Source organism: Hipposideros armiger, unplaced genomic scaffold (assembly GCF_001890085.2).
Source record: "Hipposideros armiger isolate ML-2016 unplaced genomic scaffold, ASM189008v1 scaffold_321, whole genome shotgun sequence".
NCBI lineage: Eukaryota > Metazoa > Chordata > Mammalia > Chiroptera > Hipposideridae > Hipposideros > Hipposideros armiger.
The window spans coordinates 1,228,673-1,256,055 of NW_017731671.1; the positions used below are offsets into that span (position 1 = coordinate 1,228,673).

At 45.3% G+C, this 27,383-nt stretch overlaps 1 protein-coding gene across 3 annotated transcripts in view; it reads right to left on the reverse strand.

Moving 5' to 3' along the window:
* The window catches only part of MRTFA (myocardin related transcription factor A), a 100,702-nt gene that overhangs the window by 18,346 nt on the left and 54,973 nt on the right, over positions 1-27,383 (reverse strand). For all 3 annotated transcript variants that reach the window (XM_019660585.1, XM_019660588.1, XM_019660586.1), the window contains exons 2-4: positions 24,140-24,205; positions 3,062-3,117; positions 568-643 (exon numbers count right to left, since the gene is read on the reverse strand). In XM_019660585.1, the coding sequence (XP_019516130.1) occupies positions 568-643; positions 3,062-3,117; positions 24,140-24,205 (198 nt within the window). The remainder of the gene's footprint in view (positions 1-567; positions 644-3,061; positions 3,118-24,139; positions 24,206-27,383) is intronic.

The following is a 27,383-nucleotide window of genomic DNA, read 5'->3' on the forward strand; positions in this document are numbered from 1 at the left end:
TCTTTCTCTGCAAAACGTGGGACTGAGGCCAGCAAAGTTGTCTTCTAACCCCAAAGAGGGTTCAAAACAAAATAAAAAATGGATAGATTCACACTGTTTTTGGCAGCCAAAATCTTTCCTTTATCAGAATGTGGGAAGGAGTGTGCCCTGGGCCAGGCAGAGTATGTCTAGGGTGATCTAACCTGTACATCAAAGTGCTCTAGTAAATGCTAAGTGAGTGAATGAATGAATGGATGAATGAATGACTGGGAAAGCAAATGCATTTTTAAAACAGATTTTGAAGGAAAGGATTTTAGAGTGAGGGATGATGAGAGCCAGGGCCACCGCATGGCCACAGGGGAGAAAGGTCCGCTAAACCAACAGAATGTGACTGTGCTTCTTTGGGAATTCCCAAAAACGAGTGGTGGCGACCACAGCGCTGCTGTTTTACTGTGTTAAGGCTCTGGCTTACCCACTGCCGACAGAAATGGGAGTGATAAGAAAGAGGGAAGAGATGTGGGTGGTGACGTGGTGAACACACAGTGAGAACAAGGGCTTAGATGAAGCAGCGTTTCCCGTCTAACACACCTTCCAAAATATGCATCCTAACCAGCTCCGATCTCTCCGGCCGGGAGCGAATCTTCCGTTTCAGATAGTCCTCCGTCTGTAGAATAAAACACACCAACAAGCTCTCAAATCCAGTCACAAGCTTATGGCACATCCAGGACCGAAAAGTGGCTGTGGTTGTTGGTCACCTCGGCAGCCCCCATGATCTCAGCCTGGAGACTACTGGGTTCTGAGGCGAGGCCTAGGGAGGGCACCTCCAGCTGCACCTGCCAAGGGCACCACCCACTGTCAAGACCATCTGTCATTCTGAGGATGGACTACTATTTTTTAAAAATCTATTACTTTTACTGTCATAAAAGTAATGTATGTTCATCAAAGAAAAAGTGGAAAATTACAAAGTAAAACAATAAAAAATTTTAATCATCCACTATTAGTATTTTGGGATATTTGTTTCTAATCATTCTTCCATGCAGAAGACAAGTTTAATTTTGCAAAACTGTAATCACACTGAATACAACTTTATATCTTGTTTCAAAAACTCTGCATGATCTCATGAGCACTTTTCCATTCATTTTGAATGACTGCCAAATAGAACACTAATTTTGATATATGGTGTCATAGCTCTAGTTCCTTAAAGTCCAATGTCCTCATTTCCGCATTTCTGAGACTCCAGGCAAACTAAACCATTTCAACAGTCCCGCAACCAGCCCCACTGCCTGGCGCTCATGTTATAATGTATGTGACCCCCAACCTGTCTGACCCCAGAGCCTGTGCTCTTAACCTGTGCATCAGAATTATTCAAACCACAGGTCAAAACCATTAGTGGTTCAAGAGCAGCACAGGACAAGAAGCGGGGGGGCAGGGCACAGTAGAAAGAGAAAATAAAATATCGGAGCACACTGCCTGTAGAAAGTAAAGGCCGGGTCCTGCCCTGCCCTGGCCTAGCCCTGGGGTGGCTCTGAGCCCCCCAGAAGATGGCTTAAAGTGGCCATGCACTCTGGGCCTATCACCCCACCTGCAGTGGGCAGGAGAGTTGCCTGGGCTACTGCAGGAGACGGTAGAACAGGCATTGGGCACTGCGGGTCTTCACAGACATCCCAGGGAGACGTATTTTCTAAGCCACCTGAAACTCTGGGCAACAGCCAAGGCCAAGGCAGAATACAGTGTTGACTAAGAAAGCACCTAGCGTCCACAGGCCAAGGTCTGCGTCCCAAGTGTGCCACTTACTAGCTGGACAAGTTAGCTAATCTCTCTTAGGTGCAGCCATAAAATGAAGATAACATCTAATTCCTAAGAGCCGGTTTGAATATAAACAAGAAAATGATATAATTTCACATGTAAAAGTGCTCAATAAAATAGCAGCTCTTCTAATTGGTTCATATTTGCTCCCTGCCTGCTTGAGAAGCGTCCAGGAAATGGCGCCAGGCCTGACAAACGGGCAGGGGCGCAGGCAAGGCCGCCCCGCGCCTCCCCGCTGTATTCTCCAGCGCTGCCAGGGGCACAGTGCGCTGTGTTCCCCAGGGCCCAGGACCTCGTTCTTCCCCTTCACTCTAAGATCAATCACGACTATCCTACAAAACTTCAAAAAATAAAAAGAGAAGACAGTAAGGAAAGTGTTGGAGGTAAATACACTAATACCTTGGTTTGTGAGCATAATTTGTTCCGGAAAACAAACTACTCATATTGCAAGACATCACTCATTTACCACATTAAAATGTATTAGAAATATGTGCTCGTCTTGTGGAACACTCGCAAACCAAGGCACTTGCAATCCAAGGGTTTTACTGTATTTTGGTCTCGGAAAGCACTGTGGATCTTAGGGCACCATGGCCCATGCTCCTCCCCTTACGAGGTTCTCTTCCTTGTCTTTTGCGTGAGAGACAAAGTGAAGGGGGTGGAGGGGAAGCGTGTTTGGGCGACTTCCCCATCTCTGCCCACAATGGGCAACAGGCTCGATCCCCCTGAGGGCCCTGAGGGAACTGAAACTGATGGCGGACAGGCGGCAAGCCAGGTGCTCCCCATGAACCTGGGCTCAAAGGGGGGGCCCGGCTCCTGCCTCCACAGCCTCAGGTGGACACTGGTTGCTCAGGGCACATGGAGACAAGTGGGATTTCTGGCCCCCCAAGACACCCGTTCTGGGGAGGTGTGGGCAGTGCAGCCACCGACCTGGAGGGCCCAGCACTCAGCAGGCTTTTCCATGGCTGGTGTTCATGTCCGAACAATCACAAGAGGTTAAGTGGAATTAAAGACGGGAAAATAGTGGTGTCCAAAGCAACGGGAGGGGGATCAGTGATCGCTACATACCCTTAAATGGAGTAAGGAGAAAACTCATTCGGATCATGTTCCGTATCATCACGATGGGAGATGGCTGGGGTAGGGATGCCGTGGAAAAGACAGAGCTTTCTATCTAGAACTGTGAGGCAAGGGCTGGCCCTGGAGGCACGCTAGACTGGAAGGAATATTAGCAGCAGTGCAAGGGGCTCTGGAGGTCCGTGAGAAGAGTGCAGCGCCTTACCCTGGCCCGCTCCAAGCTCCTCCTCTGCTCATGAAACGCAGCTGGACTTTTCAAAGCTGTTGGGAGAAGAATCATAAAAGAATTACTTTATTAGTGAAGCTAATGTTTTCTGCTACAATTTACTATGGAGAAGGCATCTTAATTGTAGTAGTACTATTAATATCAGCTGCAATGAAGAAGAAAATGGCACCTGAGTATGCATCTTTCCGGTTCAGCTACCCCATTAGAACAATTTGGGTTCCTTTGTTCCTAACGCAGTAGTCACCGCCCTAAGCTTGGGTTCTATAAAGCGAACCCACAGAATGTAACCCTAAAAAATACCCTGGACCCACTAACTGGACTGTTAGCTACATGATCCTCGTTGATCGGTCAACCATCGCCTTACTCTCAGGGAGACATGGGACACAGGGGGAGCCGAGTGGCATGTCCGGGCCACCTAACTTCTTTAACCTCGTGAGAAATCACGAAGTGACCAAACTGAATGGGGCAGGTAAACAAAAAAGACCTGTCTAGTTGGGTGCCATTTCCCTCTTCAGTTAGCTGATATAAAAATAGTGCTGCTAAAATTAACTTGAATTTCATCTCTGAGGACTAAAGGAACTTCATGGTGAGTGTATGTTTGACCCTGGTGCACACACACACCCAGCGGCTGACAAGAAGAGCTCACTGCAGCCCCTGTCAAGAGCTCAGCTTGATTCTGAGGTCACCACCACTGGGACCACAGCTCTCAACTCAGCTGTGGGTTGGGAGACCAAAACAGGGCCCTCTACAAATGTGGCATCGTTAAGAGAATTTTGTGTCAAAAACTCGACTACAGGGACAAATGATGAGTTCAGACATCCTGAGGAGAAGAGGGCGAAAGGCCTGACTCACTTCAAGTAAGGAACAACAGCATTAAGAGAGAAATGTACAAGACAGTGGTCAGTTTCACTTCTGCTGCCCTAGAATTTCAGAACAGCTGTGAAACTATACGAGGAGATAACTTTTGCTGGGCTGCTGACTGTGGTAGGAGCGCATGGGTAAGGAGATGCTAAAAGTAGCAAGAGCACAGATAGGACCCTATCCTGCCTAGGCCTTTGTACTTCCTCCCTCCATCCCAACCCTGGGCGGGCTGGGCCTCAGCAACGGCAGTCTCAGAAGAAAGTTCCAAATGCCTCAGTAGTACTTAAAGATAAAATTAAAAAATTTAAATCTTAGCATAAAAAAGAAACTATCATTTTAAAAGATCAGTTGAGAGCCCACCCCATCTTCTAACAGCAGGGGGTGCTCTAAGTTTAACAAATGATCTCTAAGAAAAACCAGCACAGGCTCCCTCCCCAAGCTCCCAGGGCACCTCCAGGCTACCCTAGCTCTGATCTGGGGAGGTCCCAGGCGTCTCAGTGGGTAAGCAGACAGCCCCTGCATCTGCTTCTACTGGGTAAGGCTGGTTCAACTCCAAAGTCAGTCTCCAAAGCCCTGAGATGCAGGCATGAGGAGCCAGCGTGGAATGACACACAGCCTTGCTCTCTCTCAGAGGGCTTATCACCTGGATGAGACAATAAGTACAAAGAATCAAAGAGAAAACGCAGTGTCCGCCCCACCCCAGCCCAGCTTCCTTTCTGCCTTAGTTCTCTCCACTGCTGACATTCTCTACACTAACAGCACATCTTTCTTGTTACTCTCAGCCTCCTACTGTTAGGCAAAGCTCCGTCCCGGCATGGCAGGGGTTTTGTCTATTTCTTTCACTTCTGATAGTTATCTCCAGTGCCTACAGCACCCAGCACATAATTCATTCAACGAATTAATGAATATTCTACAAGAGATGGATACAAAGTGTACCAGTGACAGGAAAACTAGAGGATACTGTGGTAGGGCTCTATACTTTCATTTGAACAGCCAGAACTGTAGCTCTCAGATGGGTTCAAAGCTTCACAGAAAATCAAGGCATTGTCCTGGGTTCCACCAATTACTACTGGTGACTGTTTTGGGGTCTCATTTTCTTCTTCTTCTGCCAACCTCCCAGAACCCTCGCAAGAACCAAATGAGAGTGAAAGTGCTCTGAAGCAAGTGGTGCTGTCATCAAACGCAGTGTGTGGGCTGAATCATGGATTTGATCCCACACAGGCCAGTTCGTTTCTGACCCACAGCCACACATTATCTGTATAAAACCCTGGCTGGCTTGCTACCTCAACAACCTACGTCAGCTATCCCAGGGTCAGCTAAGGCACAAATCCAACTCCTGGAAAAACAACTCACAAAGCACAGAATTTCTTGATGGAAGAGAGGATCATGTTCCTGTACAACAAGGATGATGTGCCACGAATGGGGACAAGTGACAGGTAAACTGGCTGTAGTGTCTATGAGGTCCTGTTTTGGGTCTGCTGAGTTAAGGAAGTTTTCAGGTAATAGCAAGGAAGAGACTGATACCTACTGAATGCCTACTCAGGTGGCAGGCACTGTTCTAGATACTTGCATACTCCTCAAGGTTCCATGTGGTAGGCAATACTCCATGTTACAGATAAGGGGAGGCTCAGAGAGGGCTGGAAAGGCTAGCAAGAGGCAAACTTAGGATTACACCCTAACTCTGTCTCACCCCCACCAGTCAGAGTTCTTCCCACTTCTCGGGGCTGGTTTCTTAACTTCTTCAAAAAGCAGAGAAGGACCCTACTGGGTGGGCAGACACGGGGGCTTCACCTATACACACTGCTCAGATGTGTGCAGGCCCTGGGGAAAGGTCAGCTCACCAAAGCACTGTGCACAAATGGGGTAAGGAAGGCTCGGAAGAGGGGTGCAAAGTGACCACAGGCACACAAAGCCGTGGTGTGACCTGGGGCTCGCCGAGGAACTTAAGGGGCAGCCTTCAGCACTGATAGTAGGAGATGAGCTGCGAGGGAACGAGAAGACCAGGCGCATTCATTCATTATCTGCTCAGGCCTGGTCAAGAGAGCCAGAAACGAGGACCAAGAACAGAATGCAGAACAATAATTACCAATCACAAAAGACAGTTTCAGTTCATCACAACGTTAGAATCCCACTGAATTCTCTAACAGCCCTGGTGGCATGGTGAAGCTAACGCCGCAGCAACCTGTGAGGCCGTCATCGAGTGCTGCACCCCACCCAGGTCCGATCCTGTTTCCCTTTCTTCCTTCATCCGAACCTTTGTGGACAAGTGTGTTGGTTTCTCTCAGTCCTTGACCAGCCCACTCCCTTTGTGCAGCTCTTTCCCCATTTCTAATTCTGCTCTCTCAGAGCAAGTTCAGCAGTTTCAACAGCTAATTCTAACAGGTGGAAGGGGGAGGGGGCAATGACCCCTCTCCCTTCCGGGTTCTGTCAAGGCTCCTGTAGGACGCTTCTCGGGTTCATTTGGGGAGAGGCTGGAGCTGGGGCGGCCAGTGCTCACAGTACACTGGGGTGTGGGGTCAAGAGGGCACCCTGATGCGTGTCCAATCAGCTTTGTTAAAAGCCACGATTGTGGGGGGTAGGAGGAGATGTAGGGGTGATAAAGGTAAGCCCTGGGCTTTCTTGACATAGGCGCAAATGGCAGTCACCTCAAGCTTCCACGCTGAGGAAATGAGACACAAGGAGGCCCAGCAAAGCACAACAGGTTTTAAAGTCCAGGCTTCTGCTAGTTGTGGAAAATCCGAAGACTCAAAGTTACGCCCATAAATGTGTCTGACCAGGAGGGCTGCATTCATCTCGGACCTCCATCGCCTTCCTCCTTGCTGCCTTAACGGCTCTGCCTGAGGAGCCAGGATATTACTCACTCAGAAATCTCATTTTCCCAGAAACTCCTAGAAGACAGTCTCTGAAAGAGAGGCCCCCAAAGACCAGTGCAAACCCCAGAGCTGCGTATGTCATTTATAAGAATACACATTTTTGGTGCCGGAGGGCAGTTCTTGTTCCTCCACTCCCACCTCCCGGGAGCTAGTTCTGCTGGAAATGGACAGCTCTGCGTGAACAGGGGAAGCATGCAGCCACCAAGCTCCCCACAGAAGTCAAATGAACAGAAGTGGCTAAGAGGTGTGGCGTCCCTAATCACAGTTTCAGTTCTAAATGTGGGTCCCACCCCTGGCTGGCTATAACCACCAATTAATATTCTGTTCCATCTCTCCAGCACCCATTTTCTTCTCCCCTCACACACTGGCTGCATTATTTAAATGAGGTCACTGTGAACTAAAAAGGGAAAAATTGTTTCAAGTTTCTTTTTAAAAATATAGTCATCCCTCAGTATCCGCGGAAGATTGGTTCCAGGACTTGCTGCAGATACCAACCAGGCGGATGCTCAAGGCCCTTACATAAAATGGCACAACATTTGCATGTCACCCACGCCATCCTCCCAAATACTTGAAATAATCTCTAGATTACTTTCAATACCTAATACAATGTAAATGCCATATAAACAGCTGTTGCATTGTATTGTTTAGGAAATAATGACAAGAAAAAGTCTGTACATGTTCAGTACAGACGCACCATCGTAGGCCTGTCCACACTGTTCACATCAGCAACCACATAAAATCGTTTCCCTGTACATTTTTGGTCCGAGGTTAGCTGAATGCAGAGATGCAGAACCCGCAGATATGGAAGGTCAACTGCACTGTCATCCACTTCCAAGGGACAGCTCACAGCTGCATCTACATGCTTTGTGGTTTACAAGTACTGGAATCAGGCAGACTTGATTTAATCTAGCCTGAAGGAGTAAGTATGGGGACCCTTACAAACCAACCTATCACATTAATTTAGGACATTAAACAGCACTTTTCCATCACGAGCCCCAGGTTTACTTAAACACGAAGGCAAGTGAAAGTCTAGGATCCACAAAGCACTTCTGAAAATGGGTCTCAGCAAGGAATGATAGCAATTAACCATCAAGACTCATTACCTCATCATTATCATTAAGAAATATTAGGTGCCTGGGTCTGACTGAATGTTACTTTATGAGGCGCTGACATAATAAAAATAACGGTTCTCATCTTCAATAAGATCCTATGCCCGAAGCTCACCACCAATTCTGTGTCCAGGGGAACTCAAACGCTAGGAACACAGGACAGCTAACTGGGATCAAGGGAGTGCCATAGCCCAAGGAGACCTTCTTTGAGGCAAGCCTGCTGGGTTTCCTCTTCCACTGCAGAAGCAAAGGGCGTACACATGCACAGTCCATTAGTGGTAGTTAAACATATTTAACTACCCAGGTGGGCAACGAGAAATATATCCATCCATCCATCCATCCATCCATCCAATAAACTTTTAAGTAACTACAGTAAGTCTTCACTTAACATGGTCAATAGGTTCTGCAACTTTAAGTAAAACAATGGATCAGGAAACCAATTTTGCCATAGGCTAATTGATATAAACAAAACTTCCTTTGGCATCTCAACATTATAACAAAATGACGCTGAACGAAAGGACGTTATTGGAAGATCCTCTGTACTATGCTAGTTACAGAGAACAAGGATACAGAATGGCGTCCCAGCCCTCAAAGGCAGCTCATGGACCAGATAGGGAAAAAGACAAATAATTACAATACAAGATGGAAGTATAATTTTAGAGGTAATTTTAGAGGTAGTGCTACATAGGACAGAAGAGGCAAAATTCAGCTTGAGGAAAGAGTGTGTGAACTGTCCAGATAGATTATACAAGGAAAACCCAAATGAACAGAATAGACACACCACAGATGGACAGGAGAGTAAGACTGAGGAACGGCAAGACCAGGAAGGTATGAAAGAGCACAACAAGTTCAAGGAGCTACAAGTAGTCTAATATGGCTGGACCAAGGCGTTCTTGTGGGGACGATGGGGCTGGACGGGGAGGCAGAGCTCAGCCCATGAAGAGCTTTAATGTGCTACTGCAGGGACTTCTACACCTGGGAAGACAGAGAGACATACTTTTCTCCATTCCTCCCACCAGGTACAAGTAAAAACTGTGCCCATTTTACTTAAAACAAACACAAGCAGGTTCTGAAAGTGGAGAGAAGGCGGACTGGCTAGGGCCCTTGGGACCCGAAGAACAATACAGTGCCAAGTTCCCTGGGTTTCCTTCTGTCTCATACATCCCAGACTTGGAGCGGAAGACGTCAACAACCTGGAAATGCCAACAGAGACGGACAGAAAAAGCCCCAGCAAAGGCTCCTCACTAGCCAAAGGGCCAGGAAAAGGGCCGTCTACCACCACACAAATATTTTAGACAATAATTGTTCTATTCACAGCCAGACACTACCAAAAAAAAAAGTCACCTTACCCCAACTCCCACTAGGAAAGGCCAACTGGGGAGTCTGGCTTTCCACCCTTGCAAGGCTGTAATGAAGCACCCCAATACCCCTGCCAGGGTAGTGTCAAAAAAAGGCCAAGTAGGGAGCCAGCCGAGTGGCTCAGTTGGTTAGGAGCGCGAACTCTGAGCAACAGGGTTGATTCCCACATGGGCCAGTGAGCTGCGCCTGAGCTGAGCTGCCAACAGGTGGCAGGATGGCTCAGCTGGTGAGAGCACATGCTCCTAACAACAAGGTTGACGGTTCGACTCCCGCATGGGATGATGGGCTGCGCCCCCCACAACTAAGATTGAACACGGCACCTTGAGTTGAGCTGCCGCAAGCTGCCGATGGGCAGCCGGATGGTGACTGGACTTGGAGCTGAGCTAGCTGCACCCTCCACAACTAAGACTGAAAGACAACAACTTGTCTGTTCCCCTTCCCCAATTTCCCAGTAAAATCTTAAAAAAAAAAAAAAAAGCCAAGTAGAAAGCTGGGGCTTTCATTTTCAATAGCCAGTAACAAATCTCCTTACCACCCCCCACCGAAGGAATAAGTGGAGGCCAAGCGGGGAGCCTAGGCACCTCTTTCCCTTCCCTGAAGTGATTCAGGGGAGGGCTTGTGAAGAGTCAGGACTTTCACCATAGCCAATGACAGGGGATCACCCTCACCCACAAAAACACACAAAAAATCTAACATGTCATCTAAGCCCTGGAAGAAGAGAAAAAAGAAGGTACATTGAAAAAAGCACTTAAATAAATGAATGGCTGAAAATTTCCCAAATTTGGCAAGAGAATTAAGTCTGTAGATTCTGGAAACTGTCGATTCAAAAAGCTGAGCAAACCCCAAACAAGATAAACCCAAAGAAATACATGCCAGGATACATCATGATTAAACATCATGATTCAACTTCTGAAAACTAAAGACAGAAAAAAACTTGAAAGCAGCCAGAGGAAAAAAAAAAGTTTGCATGACGGCAGATTTCTCATCACAAACCATGGAGACTGGAAGGAAGTGGCATATTTTTCAAGGGCTATTAAGAATTGTCTCTTGAGATCAACATGTAGCCACCACATTAACCAGGAGAATGACATAATCAGAACTGCATGGAGCGGGTTGGGAAGTTCTTTTTAACTTGATGGTTTTTATTTTTTTAAAGATTTTATTGGGAAATTGGGGGAAGAGAACAGCGTTGAAGAACCGGGGAAAGGGAACAGATAAGTTGCTGTTCTTTTGTTTTTTGGTCTAGTTGTGGAGGATGGCACTTCATTGGCCCATGTTGATATTATCATTGTGCTCTTCCCAGGTGAGGCAGATCGGTTGCCGGCCACTGGATGGCTGCTCACAGCAGCTCTTGGCAGCTCACATTGGCTGCCAGCCACTCACGGTAGCATGGCAGCCCACTGCAGATGGGGCTGCAGCCTACGCCACTGCTGGCGACTCACGGCAGCCCAGCTCTAGGTCAAGCTGTTGTTCAGCATCTTAGCTGTAGAGGGCGCAGCATCACTGGCCCTCATGTGGGATCTGAACCGGGGCCCTGCTGCTCAGAGCTGGCGTCCCAAGCCAACTCTTAACCAACACGCCGCTTGGCCAGCCCTAAGTTGATGTTTTATGTAAAACAATAAATAAAGGAGCAGAAGAACAAACTGGCAACTGGAGTTGTTCATTTCACCGCCATGCCTGCGCTCACATGCTTTCCTTCCTGCATCCCCTTTTTAAGTTTGAACTTTCCAAACCCTCCAAAACACCAAAAGAACAAATAATGAACAGGCTTATAACTCTGACCTAGATTCACCAGTTATCTATCTTTTAGCCATATTTATCTCTCTCATTTGCACACAGGCACGCACACATTTTATTGTTTTGTTTATGAAATCACTTGAAAGTAAATTGTAGACAACAATCACATTTCATCCCTAAATTCTTCAGCGTGCATTTCTTAAGAATAAAGACATTCTCTTACATAACTAAAATACCTTTATCACACATACGAAAATTAAGATTAATTCAATAATATAATCTACAGGCCACATCTCAATTCCTCAGATGCCCACAAAATGTCTTTCATAGCTGTTTGTATTCTCCCTCCTCAATCAAAGATTTAATCAGGAGTCACCACATTTGGTTGAGGGCTCCTGAGTCCACAGTTTAGAACAGGATTCCTACCTTTTCTGTTTTTCATGACACTGAATTAAGTATCTAAGCCAGGTGTCTCGCAGAAAAAATGTCCTGTATTTTCAATGTTTCCTCATGATTGGATTTAGGTAAAATCTTTTTGGCAAGAAGACTACACAGGTGATGTGTACTTCTTAATATCAGGAGGCACATAATATGGTGTCCAACCACTGACAGTGCTAAAAATTTGAAAGGTGACACCGGAGCATTTCGCCCCTTGTAATTAATATGTAATCTGTGGGGTAACATTTTGAGGCTATGTGAGAATCCTGTTCCCTAACCACTATTTACCTAATGGTTTTAGCATCTACTGATGATCTCTGCCTGAAATCAATTATTACACTGGGAACTGAAAAATAACTAGAACTGCATTTTTACAAGATCACTCTAGTAGCAAACAAGAGGCCATTCCGAAGAACAAAATGGGGTGATTGGGTGAATGGTTGTGCTATTAACACTCTCAGACAGGGGAACAGGAGTAAGCTGGGAACAGCATGGGAGCGACCATGTTCCGATTGGGGCATGCTGAATATGAGCTGACTGTGAGCCATCCTATTAAGAGAGATGCAAGTGGGGGCTGTGTGCACATACAGGGTGTACATACATGTATATACGTGTGTGTGTGTGTGTGTGTGTGTGTGTGTGTGAGAGAGAGAGAGAGAGAGAGAAACAGAGAGAGAGAGAGAGAGAGAGAGAGAGAGAGCGCGCGCGAAATAGAGATAGACAATACGTCCCAGGCTGAATCTTAAGGGAACCTCAGAATTGATGCCTAGGTGATGAAGAGAGTCCAGCAAAACTGATATTAGGAGTGAGGAAGCTTCAAGAAAAAGGGTGTAGATAGAAAGAGGGATGTTAGGTAGAGGGCGGTCAGACAAAGTAAGGCTTACAGTTTCCAGTGGATTCCTCACACTCAGGCCATGGCCCGCAGTCCCGGAGCTATGCCAGTGGGTTGGTGGGGGCCGAAACTGTGCAACAGGTTGAGGAGGAAGATGTGAGGAAGTGGAGTCCAGAGGGTTACGACCCCAAAGAGGTTCAGATGTTCTAACAGTGACTCACTCATTCTCCCAACAAGTATCTACTGAGAGCCCACAGGTGTCAGACCCTGTTAGTTTGGTGCTTACACTCTAGTGAGGAATGACACACAAACAAACGCAGGGCCTGGAGACAGAGAGTTAACGGGGCAGGAGCCTTCAACGCGGAGTGGTCAAGAAAGACTCTCTGATGTGACGCCTGAGCAGAGACCCGGAGGAAGGGAGTGGGCCCTGTAGCCATTCAGGGAAGAGCCTGCCAGGCAAGGAAAACAGCAAGTGCAACGGCTCTGAGTGTGAAACTGCCTGAGGTACAGAGGGACCTGAAGGACCAGAGTGGCAGAGCACAGTGACCAGGGGAAGAGTGGGCAGAGATGGTGAGGGGGGAGGCTGCACAGGGCTTTGCAGGGCTTTGGACTTTGCTCTCGAGTGGTACTAGAGGAAATGAAATGGGAGAAGGAATAAAGTAGGACTGTGCCTTGCAACCTCGCCGTTGACAAAAGGGTCCTGAGGGTAACACACAGAAAAGACTTGCTGTGAACGATTTTCTAGCTCCCCCTGATGATTGCATAGCATGTTGGGAATGAGCTTCCTTGAGCTGTTATTTCCTACATTATATAACGGAGAACTCACGTATCTGAAATTGCGCCGTAATCAACTGCAGAATGAAGACTAAACTCTGGTTCTTTTGATTTCAAAATTCAGATGTTTTTATTTATATAGAGAGGGTGCCTAAAAAATGTATACACATTTTAAGAAAGGAAAAAAAAACTATTAAAATTACCCTGATGGTAACCACTTTGAGCACCTCTTGTAATTGCAGAAGTCAAATGTGACTTGTATTCATTGTTTGTTATTGGTAAATATTGAGTATTACAATTTAACACAATTTTTTCTTTTCTTAAAATGTGTATACACCTTCTGTATATTTCGGTATAAGAGAGGTAGGAAGAGGAGGTGGGGGGTGGGAGAAAAGATACGTCCCTGATCAAGTATCTTTTTTCCCCCATAAAATGTGATAGTTAACAAACCAATCAACCAACCAACCCAACTACGTTTAATCTGATCTTTCATGTTTTTGCTCTCTTCTCCTGGCTATTCGTCTGGAAAGAAACGCTGCCTTGGCCTTGTCTCTAATGCTGGCAATGGGACAGAAGGGAGAGCTTCAGCAAACACTAAGGGGCCCACATTCTCCCCATCCTTTTCCCTCCAGCCCTCTCTTGAAGAGGGGGTTGCTGAATAATGAAACTCCTTCCAAAGCTGAGTCTTTTGCCACATCCCTTGGCGCTGGCACTGACGTTTGTCACACAACTCCAGGCAGGCAGTTCATGAACTGCCAAACTGACCACTTGACACGGTATATGGCCATAGGGCAAGGCAGGTTTTTCCCAGCACTGGAGACAGGGGTTCCTAAGTTGTCTGTGCCTAAGCATTCTATATGACGCAGCCTCAGCTGTCTTAGAAGTTTGTCATCAACTCTTGAACTATGTGGGCAGGGCCATCCTCCACCTCAGAGCTCCTGGGGAGAGGAGAATATCAGTATTCTACACCATCACTACAAATAAAAAGGGGACAGATGCCAGCAGCCCTTAGTCCAGTGTTTCTCTAAGTGCAGTTCAAAAACCGTTTGCATTAGAATGTCTCTGGAGTGCAGGTTCCTGGGCTTCAAGAATTTTAATCTTTAGTGAGCTCTTCAGGGATTCTGGTGCCACTAGAATTTGAAAACCACCGTTTCCCTAGTCCAAAAGGCAGAGGGAAGGTGACACTGCGGATGAGACAGGAAGGATTTTTATTTGCTCATTCTCTACCACCAGGGACTAAGCAACTAAAAAGTCCACATCGTAAGGACCTGATAACTTTCTCAACAGTTCAACTCTGGGGCCTGTGTAGGTGCCCACAAACGCAGTTTAATCTCCTGAGCCCCTGTCTGGATCAGTGCTTCGAGCTGCAAAACGTGTATTTCTGAGTCAAAGATGAGGGCTTTCGGCCATTTTCCGCACACACTGGCCAGGGCAGAATTCAGCAGGGATGGGTCCCGCACCCTGCCGTTAGCATCTGGGGATTGGCAGTCACACTCAGAGGAAGGAAGGCAGCACAGAAGCGAGCCCTTGGTCACAGCACTTAGAGCTCACTGGTGTCAGCACAGGAAACGGGGAGGGTCACTTGCAGGCCGAGCTGGGCGAGGCAGAGAGGTTGGCTGTGCGGGTGTGTGTAAGGGTTACATGAGCACCAGGTAGGTGATTTTTCTCAGGATTCCGTATCCACACAGAGCAGAGGCTTTTGCCTTGGGGCACATCGTACCAGCTCTAGAGTGTCTGTGAACCCCCGGGAACTGTGTGAATTCTAGGTACTTGCTTGGGCACAGTTGTCTAGGATGCTCAAGATTTTCTAAGGAGCAACAAGGGCACAAAAGAAATCCAGAACCTCTGATTTAACTAAGGGTTATTATGACAAATGTGGAAACATGCCGTTGGCCTTCAAGCCTCACAACCAGCAGACAAGAGCAGCAACTTGAAAGCAATTTCACTGGAGGACTTAAAAATGACAGGGTTACTCTCACCCTCACCACCACATTTCACCTACCTCACCAACTATGGGCCCTGATCTGACACTGTTTTCAATATTTTCAAAGTTGAAATTTTGGTGAAAGTACAGCAGGCTATTATCATAAAATTCCTATGTTAATAACAACCATTTGACTGTGACCTTCAGGAATTAGCCTGAGGTTTGGAGCTAGAAAGCTGGAAGAGCTCCGCCTCTGTCTTTTAGTGGTGGTGTGACCTTGGGCAAGTCACACAACTCCTCTGAGCCTCAGTATCCTCATCACAAAATGGCAATTACACAAACTACTCTGATGACTATTAGCTTTAAGTAAAGTGAAAGTGCTTTGCTGGAAGGAGCTCCGTTAAGCTTGAGTTTTAACTTTTTTTCTGAGCCATCCTCCTTCTGAAGGAAACAGTGTGTATGTGTGTGTGGGGTCAAAGGCTGAGAACTAACTGGTCTTGACTTCCATTTTTTTTGTCTTACTGTTTTTAGCTGTCGTACCAAAATGCCTACACAAATATCCTGCAACAAAGACCATTAACCAAAGAGTTGTGTCAATATTTCCAAAGACTGGCCATGACAATGAAAACCAAAAATAAGTTGATGTGAATCAAAGCAAGTTTGGGTGGTGGAGTACGAGGAAGGGACCACACATTCTGGAGCAAGCAAGGATCCAAACGAAAAGTTAGAAAACGTGCCTCACACACATCCTGTTTTGGTACTCGGGCTGCCACCACCCTGTTTTGGCACCAGGGCTGTCACCCCCACCCAAGCTGGCAGGAAAGCCAACTATCAAGAATGAATATAAAAAGTAGAGCCTCAAGGATGCTAAATCTTTACCTTTCTAGAAATGCTTCAGTGTCGCACCCTTGACCCACTGACGGTAAAAGAGACTCAAGACAGGGAGAGGAGGTCAGTACACATCTTGTACAGCATGAATATCAACAGGTACAGTGAATTCCAAAAGGTTAAAATATCAGGGGTCAAATATTTGGCCTTCCAAGCTTCTCTTTGACATATATGCCAGCCATGTTTACTCATATATCTGGCTTTCACACCACTGCCCAGTCAGTTAAGATTCCAGTATATGCTCCTCAGTGAAGCACGCGTGCGTACACATGTATGTGTACACACACACACACTCACACATACACATATGTGTACAGACACACACACGCCATTGCTTCTTTCTGAAGCCCCATAATCAATATGCCTAAGTCATCTGTTTGGATACAAGCTCCAAATCACCTTTGCCCTTCTGCAGATAACATACCACTGGGCTGAAGAATTTTAAATCTCCACCATCGTCAGCTACCTATCAGGGATCCCCTTAATTCTTTAGGATTTATACTGTTTAGGTAAAATTAGTGGGTAGCTTCAACAAGTGATTTTATAAACTCCTTAGCTTCGTTTCATTATCTTGAAAAGCAGTTGGCCTTGGATATCTCATACATTTCAAAAACTAATTATTAAATGAAACGGAATACCTACTGTACAACGTACCTTTTTGTTAAGAAGCAGAGAACTCCACCTAATTAGATATTAAATTGTACCATGAACTCATACTGAGAAGACCGCCTTTGCTGGCCTGTTCAGCAGAGCTCCCTGTTAGATTCCACAGTGAATATGCTCAGGCCGTGAACGTGCACCTCACTCGGGAGTCCTATTTTAGCATTTGCTAGCAACTGGCCAAGGAGGAGGGTCTATGCTAGTCGCTGACCACTGAGGTAGGAACACACCCTACAACGGCGGGAAGAGCGATGAGGATGCTGGTATCTGTCAAAACTACAACATAAATCGCCTGAGACTGATGTGCCGGCTGGTCTTCTCCTGAGATAAAAAGAGAAGATTTCGGAGGCCACAACACATGCCTAACACAATTCTCTCTAAGCTTCAAATCTAGGGATCAGGTTTATCCCAATCCTAGGACACACGTCTTACAAATGCTATTTAAACTTGAGATTCAACTAAAATCAAACAGTCCCATTCCTGTGCTGAGGATACATCATCTTAATTAGGTGGGGTTCTCTGCTTCTTAACAAAAAGGTACGTTGTACACCTGAAACTCATACAGAGTTATATGTCAATTATATCTCAATTAAAACAAAGCCAAAAAAGGAAACTAGCTCTTCCAGCCAAACATAGCTACGTATCTGAATGAGCCACATGGAGCCCTCCGTGTGTTAAGAGTGGGCATCTGAGCGAAGCATGAGTCTGAGGGCACTGAGCGCAGGGGAGGGAAGCAGCGAGCAGCTGCAGGGCTTGGGGGGCGCCTTTTCTGAGCTCCCGGAAAGGGGCCCTGGTCAGATATAGGCTCAAAATTCTTGGGTTCACAGGGGCAGTGGTTCAGAAACTACCATACAGAGCTTCTAGCAACTTCCCAAGGGACTGGAGCACATGGGAAATGACCAGGGCCCAGGTAAGGATCTGCTTTCACCACAGCCCCCACCTAAACTCAATTTACAAAGTACCTGCTGAGACGTGTCTCTGACATTAGAACACTTAAAAGCACAACAAAAGCATTTCCTTGAAGCCTACAATTTTGTCATCTTAAAAGACAATTCAGCCTCAAAGCAGACCATCTCGTCTGCTCTGGAATCACCACTGTATCCCCACTGGTGTACGTTTCTGTCCCTTGGCAAGTTGCCCAGAAACAAAAAACACTATTTCTAACCCAGCCACTTGTTTAACTGTTTTGTTTGTTTTAAGAGAAGTTAAAAAGGAAACATCCACTACCATGGAGAGGGCAAGCTAATAAAATGATGATCCTGTTACTACGGGACCAAAGGGGAACAATCTTAAGAGAGAACCATGTTGTCTGGTGGTTGACTCTTAACAATTTTCAGCAACTGTTTTTGAATCCACGGTAGGGAGCAAAGTGGAATAAAGAAGGATTTTATTAACTGAAAAATAGCACCTGTTCCCCAACACTGGTTATGACAGAAATGAATGATATATGTATATATACTAAAAGCTGCTTTCAGACTCACAAGATGGCAGATCCAAGCTTATGTTCCTCTCATGTTAACTGAGAATAACAATGCTTATATTTCAAAAGCATGAACAATACATCATCTCGTTTATGTTTAAACTAACTCTGTGGGGTAGGTAAGACGGGTGATTATCCCATTTTATAAATGCTGAAGTTGAGTTCAGAAAAGTTAATCAAGTTGCCCAAAGTCACCTTGCTCCTAAGTTGGTGGAGTGAGGTCTAAAACTCTACTGTCTAATAAACTAGCCACCAACTCCATGTGACTATTTAAATTAATTAAAATTAAACTAGAGAGCCGGTCGAGTGGCTCAGCTGGTTAAGAGCTCGCTCAAGAGTTTGAGCTCTGAGCAACAGCGGTTCGATTCCCGGCCCGAGCTGAGCAGCTGCTGAGCTGCCAACAGGTGGCAGGATGGCTCAGCTAAAAAAAAAAAAAGTTAAACTAGATTAGGGGCAGCCGAGTGGCGCATTGGTTAGGAGTTGGCTTGGGACGCCAGCTCTGAGCAGCAGGGCCCCGGTTCAGACCCCACATGAGGGCCAGTGACGCTGCACCCTCTACAGCTAAGATGGTGAACAACAGCTCGACCTGGAGCTGGGATGCCATGAGTCGCTGACGATGGCGTAGGCTGCAGTGGGGCTGGCTGGTAGCTGGCGTGAGCGGCCGTGAGTGGCGCGGTTCAGTGGCCGGCGAGTGGCTGCCTCACCCGGGAAGAGCACAATGATAATACCAACATGGGCCAGTGAAGCAATGTCCTCCACAACTAGACAGAAGAACAAAAAGGACAGCAACTTGTCTGTTCCCCTTCCCCGATTCCCCAACACTGTTCCCCTCCCCCAATTCCCCAATAAAATCTTTAAAAAAAATTTAAAATTAGATTAAAAATTCAGCTCTTCCCTCAAGCTAGTCTCAGTTCAAGTGTTGGACAGCATGAGCCAAATGTTACAGAATATGGCTCTCGCTGCTGGAAGTGCCAGTGGGCAGGGCGGGTCTAGAGGCTACTCTTCTGAACTCATGGAAACTAGGGGAAAAGATCTCATGGCATCCTGGTCCTTCCTAAAGATGGACTGATAGTGACAAAGTTAAATCACAGCCTCTTTCTAATTATAAGAAACTCTGAAACTTCAGGGGGCTGGTTTGTCTTTTTAGCGATTACAGAAAGATTTTAAAAGACCTTTACCAAAATGGATTTGATCCATATGCACTCAGGAAAGAGAATCTTCAAACTCGGTTTGTACAACAGGTGAAGAATAATATAAGTAATAATTCCCCCAAATTACAAATAACAAAAAATATTAGGAAGAATTTTAGCATAAGAGGAAAAGGGATGCTAGTAATAAATCCTGGCACAGCCATTAAATAACCTCTTTTGGGAATTTAGCACTAATTTCTTCTTGGTGTATAGACTGCTATAGTCAGATGAACAGGAGATCTGCCACTAACACGACAGCTTAGATTAACTATGAGTGCTACAACTGGGCCACCATCTCTGTGGAGACCACTTAGCGAACACTGACAGCTGAAGCAAAGGAATCAAACTTCAGAACTGAAGGGTGAGGGTGTCAAGACGTGGCGAAGCTTATTACAAAAACAGAGCTATGTGAATGCATGACATGAAGCTACTCTCCAGTTTGAACGTGAAATACACAGGGCCCACTTAGACCCGTGAACCAGTCAAAGCCAGCTGGCCAGCGTTCCCTTTTTCACTTGGCAACCTGTCTGAACACCTTGCAGGGCCCAGGTACTTTGACAGGCCTGCAGGCGGACACTACCTGGCTGCCCTCACACTCTTTGAATTCTGCCAGCCATTCAGAGGTGTCACCAGTGACACTGGCTGGGTGCACACAGACACTATTTAAAATTAAAAAAACGAGCTCACTCTAGAAACAGAGCAAGGTCCGTAGAGAACCTATAAGACAAAAATAATGGTTTCTTCATGAGCTTGCCAAGGTACTAAGGTTTTTCTGCTATGTGCACTTGGGGAAAAAATAAACTGAAGGTTAACTGTAGCATTAAAACATGCTACTCTATGCTTTTCTCAACCCAATAACAAAAGTGGAGGAGCAAGAGAAAAACAAGGTTCTTCTCTCATATCCAGAAAGATTATAGGAGACGTTTCTCATTTGTCTGGGTCAGGAGAACTTCCATGTTTTTCTTTAAAAGGTTATTTCAATGCAGCAGCTTTCACTGCCAGAACTTTTTTCTTAATTTCCACCTTAACCTTACAACCTTGTGCACCTTTAAATGTCAAAGAGAAAGGCTGTGGGGGATGCTTTATTTGAGAACAGAGTGCACCACACGTGACCCATCTCTTCTATGAGGCGTCATTCTGGACACAGCAGCATTCCTGGTCTTAATCTTTGGGCTTAAACACCAACTTCCTGCCTGTGCCATCTCTCCTCTCCCTCAAGACATGCAGAGCTTCAGACATCATTAAAGAAAGCTCAGGGCCTGGAATATGTAATCCTTTGCTATCTGGCACTCTGTATTTCTTAGGGTTTAAGTGGTGTTAAATGAGACATCTGTTTACATAATGAGAATGAAGGATTCTGGGAAATGATCCTGTTTAAAAATACACCAGAAACCAACTTCTGTACCCCATAGTTTAGATGCCATGAACGGAGCATATCAAGCAGCAGAGATGTGCGTAGGGGTTGGGAGGTTCTTTAATCCCCTGAACTTTATGGAAAGGCCATCCCCCAACTCTGAACGGTATGCTGACACATGAACAACCCTGAAGGCAAGAGAGCCACTGAAGACACTGCGTCCTGTGATGTCAGAACTGGAAGCCAGGCCTACATGGGACCTGTGTGTGAGCATTCTGGGAAATGGTGTGCCTGGGGTTTTCTTCCCACAGCGACAAGACTAGGATGAGAAGAACTTGATAAAAGATGTAAACACATAAATGATGAGGCAGAATAGAGCCATGACAACACTGCTCCTTTTCCCCAGCTTGAGGGCCCTACCTACTTCCTAAATTGTAAAACAAACTTAAATATAAAGACACTTTTCAGAAACTCCTCAAGCCAGCAAGATGGGAATGGAAGTGGGCACTTCAAACCACGTGTTATTTCCTCAGGTCTCCAAATCTCCAATCATCAACAACAACTTGCTGATCATTTATGATTTGCCCCCAACACTGCTCATGTTTTCTTTGAAAGCCATGGAGTGGAGGGTGAGAAATGGGGCTGGTGGAAGATGACAGATGGTGGGGATGTCAGGGAGGCGGAGAATATTGTAGATTACAATAGGGGCTTGGGGGAATGGGCACAGGGTTGTGGTGAGGAAGTAGGGTTATTTACAAAGTTACTAACAGTGTGGGGGGCTAGCAAAAAAATGAGCCTCATCTTTGGGAACTCAGGATCCTATATGTATATCACCAGGTATATAAGTGAGCGGGGGATTTCATATCTGAAGCTATTCCCAGGCCTCGACATTCTCTCTCATACGCTAAGAGTTTCCTACCTAACTTCCTTCACTAGAAAAGCAGAAAACCAAGCCTGTGTCCATAGCTGAAGGTGGCTCTTGCTATGAGGGAAGATGCAGCATTCTCACGGAAGCAGGTCATCTCTGTTCCTATAGGAAGGGCAATTATTCTCAGTTCACAGATACAGAGAACAACCCAAAGTATACAATCAGATATTCAGAACCTTTTAGAACCTAGGCTCCTGACACAACAGGAATGCTGTTTCAAACTCCATGCCCAGAAATCCAACTAGTTTGCAACACTGTTCTGGAGTTCGGAGCTGGAGTGTTCTGTGAAGCACATTATCCAGCCTCTGTACAGGCCATCTGCTCTGCCCTTTAAGGGTTGGAGTACCTGTTTCTATCACACACACACACACACACTCCACACACACTTTACAACTGGTTGTCTTCATTCAGTCATTCAGTGTCAGGCACTGGAGACAGAAATATACATAAGGTACTTTCTCAAGGAGCTCTCAGTCTAATTGGAGAGACAAACATATAAGCAGATAACTGCAATAATTGAAGCATCATCTGTATTAACATGGAATACTAAGCAAGGAGACTGTACTCAATAAATCCTATTAAACAGTGATTGCCAGTAGCCCCTGGGATCAAATGAAAGACAGGAAGAAAAGTGCAGAGCACCTCCGCACGGCTTTTAGAGCCTGAACATATTACAGATCCCCAGAAGTAGCATTATGCTCTGAGAACTAACACTGTAATTACAGTCAGCACTCCACGGATCAGCACTGAATTGCTCTTTATTTTGCACTTGGGTAAGTTTTAGCTACCCAGATAAACTGTTCAATGTCTTGAGGGCAGGTACCATGCCTTATACTTCTTTAATCTCTACAGCATCTAGGACTACCCTGGGTACATGGCAGATGCTAAACACACGATGTCCTTGATGAAAGGGACAAGTAGATGAGGCTCTTGGTCACTTATTCCTCTACAAAAGTTTGCATATTGGCAGGGCTGGAGTGCTCTGTAAAGCACACTGCCCCCCCTTCCTCATCACATTACCGATTTGATGTACAAGCCATCCATTCTGACACTTCAGGGGTGGGGATGGGGAACCCTTCACTTCAGAGCCAGAAAAGACGACAGCATAATGTAGGTAAATGGGTTGGTAGTTAATTGCAGTAAATAAAAAGATGAATTTGAAACTTAAGTCCCCTCGCTGATGCTCAGGATAGAAATAGACCTGCCATTACAACGATGTAAACCAAATCCCATCCTCACTTGCTTAAGAGCCTTCAATGGCTTCCCATGGTACTGAAAATAAAATCCACTTCTTCTGAGTGGCAGGTAAGGGCCTCATTCTGGCCCTGCCCACTGCACCAATCTTAACTTGCCCCTGCTTTCCTCTCACTTACCAGGCCCCAGCCACACTGGCTTCCTTGAGGTTTTCAAACATGTCAGGCTCTTTCCTGCACTAGGCCTACACTCGCTTTTCCCTCTCCCCGGGCCCTTTTCCTATTTCCGAATGGCTAACTCTACTTCATCTTTCAGATCTCAGCTCAAATATTTCCTATTCAGGGAGGTCTTTCTTGACCATCTTATCCAAACTGACCCCATCTTGCTCCTATGACTTATTAACACACCAACCACTTAATTTACTTCAGAGCACTTACCATACTCTGAAATTATCTTGTCTATTTATTTGTTTCCTTGTTTATTATCAGCATTTTCCTTCTAAACAAACTGTGAGCAGGAGCTGGATTTATCTTGCTATATCACTGAGCACATACTAGGCACTCAAATATTTTGAATGAATGAGAATTAGGGAAATACAGTGACAGTCGGTCAGCAGGCACTGAGTTAAGGTGAAAAACATCAGTTTTCCCTCTATGGAGTTAGGAGTTGTTGTATGACATTTTTTTTTTTTTTTACTTCATTAGGGTGTACCAAGTAGCGATAACATACAAAGAGAAGAAGAGAAAGGAGACGGAGAGCCTAAGCTCTCTGCTGTTGACTTAAAGAAATGTTAAAAAGAGCAAAACCTTGCTGGCCCCAGCTTCCACTCAGTTCGGAATGCTGCTGATATTAGACACACATTTTCTTACTCTTCTAACAGATTCCAAGGTCGGTTTCATTTCTCTCTCAGTGATGCACCTCTGCACGCACTACGCCCAGCTCTGTGACAGCCCATCAAAGCCTCCATTCAAGAACACTCACACCCAGGCCAGCCTTGGGGTATCTGAGAATCTCACTCTAAATAAAACCATAGTGGATTCAAACACCAGGTGGAAAAGAGGTTTCCCTTCCCAAGAACCTGAACACTAGGGCAAATCATAGCATGAAGTGGGTTCTTCCTCACAACACCCCAACTCAAGATCTGGTCCTCCTACAAAGGGAAGTGTAACAGGGCGTAGAAACTCTTTTAAAGGCACATTTCAACAGCTAAAGGTGATTCCATGGCACCATTAAACCTCATGCGGTTTGTTTCACTGAACTTGATCAATGAGGGCAAGTCATCTTTACTATTAGTGATTGAGAGTCCCTGACCGTGGAAAAGCATAAGGAAGGGTGAAAGATGAAACCTATCGCCCTTGTTTTCTGCAGGATGCCTCCAGTGGCACACTGGGTACACACACAACCATGCCCTAGAAGCAACTCTAGCGAACGCTGGAAGAGCGAGAGGGGTACTTACGCGGCATGATTCCTTGGCTCACCAGCTCCTCCCGCGTCCGGCGCTGCTGGAGCTTCAACTGCAGCACTGCAGAGGAGCAAAGAGAGAGGGGAGAGGCGGGCTCAGTTGGGCATTCCACCACAAAAGACACATTTTCACATACAAAGAAAAGTCTCCAAACAGAAGGGTGCAGTGTGAAAGGATCCCCGTGAATTGTAACTGTAATTGCAGAAGTGGCCCGATACAGCAGGGTTTCCGTATTCTGCTGTGGGCGGCGAGAGGAAGTTGCGAAGGGTCTTGCAGGGCGATAACAATCCACCAAGTACCAAACTCTTGCCTCTTGCTCAAAACCTCCTACAACACTGTGTCCTCCTCTTACAGCTAAAAAAACAGAAATGCTTAACTCAAAGGAAGTATAATGAGGCCTGCCACCCAGCAGAAAAGGCTTCCTAGATGTTCTACACTTTCTTCCTGCTTGCAAATGTTAGCCACCATGAGGACAGTGAACGATACAGCTATTCACAGAGATCAGGAAGTATTGGTTATTTGCAAAATCTTTTCACCCCTATATAAATTCATACCTATTTTCACCAAGGAATGTACTTCTCTAGACCAGGAAATATCGTACCATTAATATAACTCTTTTCTTCCTCCTCCTCTTCTTCACTTAGAGCCTTTTTATGTTGATGAGAACCAACCAAACTAAGTGAGTCAAAGCACATCCGGGCAAGGGAGGGGGACAGGTGTTTCTCCTGTTTCCACTCTGGCAACACCCCTTAATGAAACAATTTCATAGGGATTTTTTTGAGGTTAAAAGTCAACGCTCTCTATTTCAAACGCCAGTGCCACCGAATGGGTATCACCTCTGCGCACCATGCAGAGGGATGATGGCACGGCCTGAACTCAGAGGCTGCGTGAGAAAATGTTGAGGAAAGAGAGGGTCAGGAGGCTCCACAGGCCAAGCAAAGTCCCTTTAGATGCTCAGTCTTCAATTATAAGGTCCCTGCAAGTCACCTCCCGGGGGACCTGCATCTATCAGGAATCATATTACCCTCACATCTGCCTTGCCATCCACAGAGGAGGTTTTAAGAAGGCCTCTGAGAATGGAAGACCCACAACTAGGCTCCTAACTCTGAGATTCAGCAGGTCCTGCGTGGAACCTGCCTTTCTCCTAAAAACCTAATCTCCTTCCCATCATTTTCCTTTAATGATATCAACATCCTCTCCTCAGTACCAATAGGAACATTTCTGAGCCAACTTCATCTCCTCCATCTCCTCACTCTCCACGTTTCCCCATGTTGCACTGACAGCTCACTGACTTGCATCCTCACTGGCACAGCTGTGTCCCATTTTAAGGCACCCCAATTAAGGCGTCCAATTTACTCTTCCTCAAGTACCGGGTACCTTCCCAATTCCTATTCACTTCACCTGGAAATGCCCACTCTCCTCACCTGACCTTCCCAGCTCACTCCCCTGCATTCAGAACTACTCTAGGCCTCCTGTGAGCTACCTTTTATCTGATATGAAAAGTACAGTAACAGCTTGCCCTGTGTAATGCTTAACCCCAAATATATCTTCACTTGCCTACCATTTTATAAGCCCCTGGAGTACAGGGAATATATCTTACTAATGTACGCCTCCCCATAGCACTAGATACACAGTAGGTATTTAATTATTGTTTCTTGAATTGAACTGGATCTCAAAATGATGATACATATAATCTAAGAAATCTAATACGAGATTATTACTATGATTATATTTTTCTTTTTTTCTTTTTTCTTTTTTCTTTTTTTTTTACAAATTAACACTGTTTAAAACAAAGCTTTGCAGAACAAAATTGATACAAATAGCAATAGCCACACTAGGAGCTAACATTTACAGAACCTATGCTCTGTGCCAGACATCATTCTACATACTTTCATGTTTTAACTCATTTACCTCCCATAATCCCCCTATGGAGACAGACAGGTATTATTCCTATTTTACAGGTAAGGAAAAGAGGCCCAGAAAAATTAAGTAATTTACCTAAGGTTATCACACTAATAAGGGGTGTAACAGGATTTGAACCCAGGCATCCTGATCCCAGACCCTGGGCTCCTCGCTTCTCTGCTTCTCCAGGGTCTTCTGGAAGCCTGTGCTGCTGAGACAACAGACATGGAATGTGACCACCTGGGTTCACTCTCTGGGGACAGAGACAAAGGGCTGAGGAAAAGAGATGGTTCAGGCCAGGGCCAAAGAAGTGTGGGTGATCAACCTCAGTAAAATAAATTTAAATTAATCTAGGAACTTGATTTCAGAATAAATTATAACCATAGATCAGAAACAATAATAATTATAGTAAAATATAAATAATAATAATTAGGAGTCATCTAATGTTGCTGTGTCAGCCCTACGTTAAGTGACTGACATGCTTTTAACTTATTTAATAAAAATAAAAATAAAAAAAAGGCCTGTGAGGATGATACAATTATTATTATCTCTACTTTACAAATGAGGAAACAGGATTTTGAAATTTTTAAAATTTTGCCATAGGTCACATTGGTCACAAGGATTCATACCCAGGTCTCTGTGACTCTAAAAGTTGAGCACTTAATACTATCACATGAGTCTCCTCGGAGGAAAGAGAAGGGCCAGGAGGACAAAGTAAGAGGGAAAAAAGGACAAGTATCTGTCAACTTCTATAGTGTCTCTAAGGCCCACTGTAAGATAAGCTATTAAAAAGTGACTGACTATAATAAATTAATTTGATTTCAGAGAACAGGGAAATCTAATGTAATTCAACAAGTCTGAACACTTCAAAAAAACAGTATCTAATGAAAACTATGGCTATTATTCAAGAATAATTCTGAGATATCAATCAGCAGCCCTTCTAAGAAACCACATACAGATAGGGCCATAAGGAATATATTATGCAAGCTTCTTGACTGAAAACTTCGTGCTTCATGAAAGCAAAACTTTAAGCCAATGATTCAAGTTTTTTATGGAGAACAGAGTAAAGCTCTTTTTTAGCTTTTATTTTTAAAACAGCTCTAGTTCAAAGAGGAAAGTTTATCTAATAAACCTTTTGCATATCAAAAACGAAATGAAATGAAAGTTGCTTGAAAATTCCATCTTGCCCCTCTTGGCAGCTGACTCCAAATTCCATGCTAATCTGAAATCTGAGCAAGTCCCCCATCCAATAACAGAATTGCCCTCCATCAGTGTTATCTTGGGTATTGCTACAACTTGATTGTAGGTCTGTACTGTTTTATACATTGCAGAACCC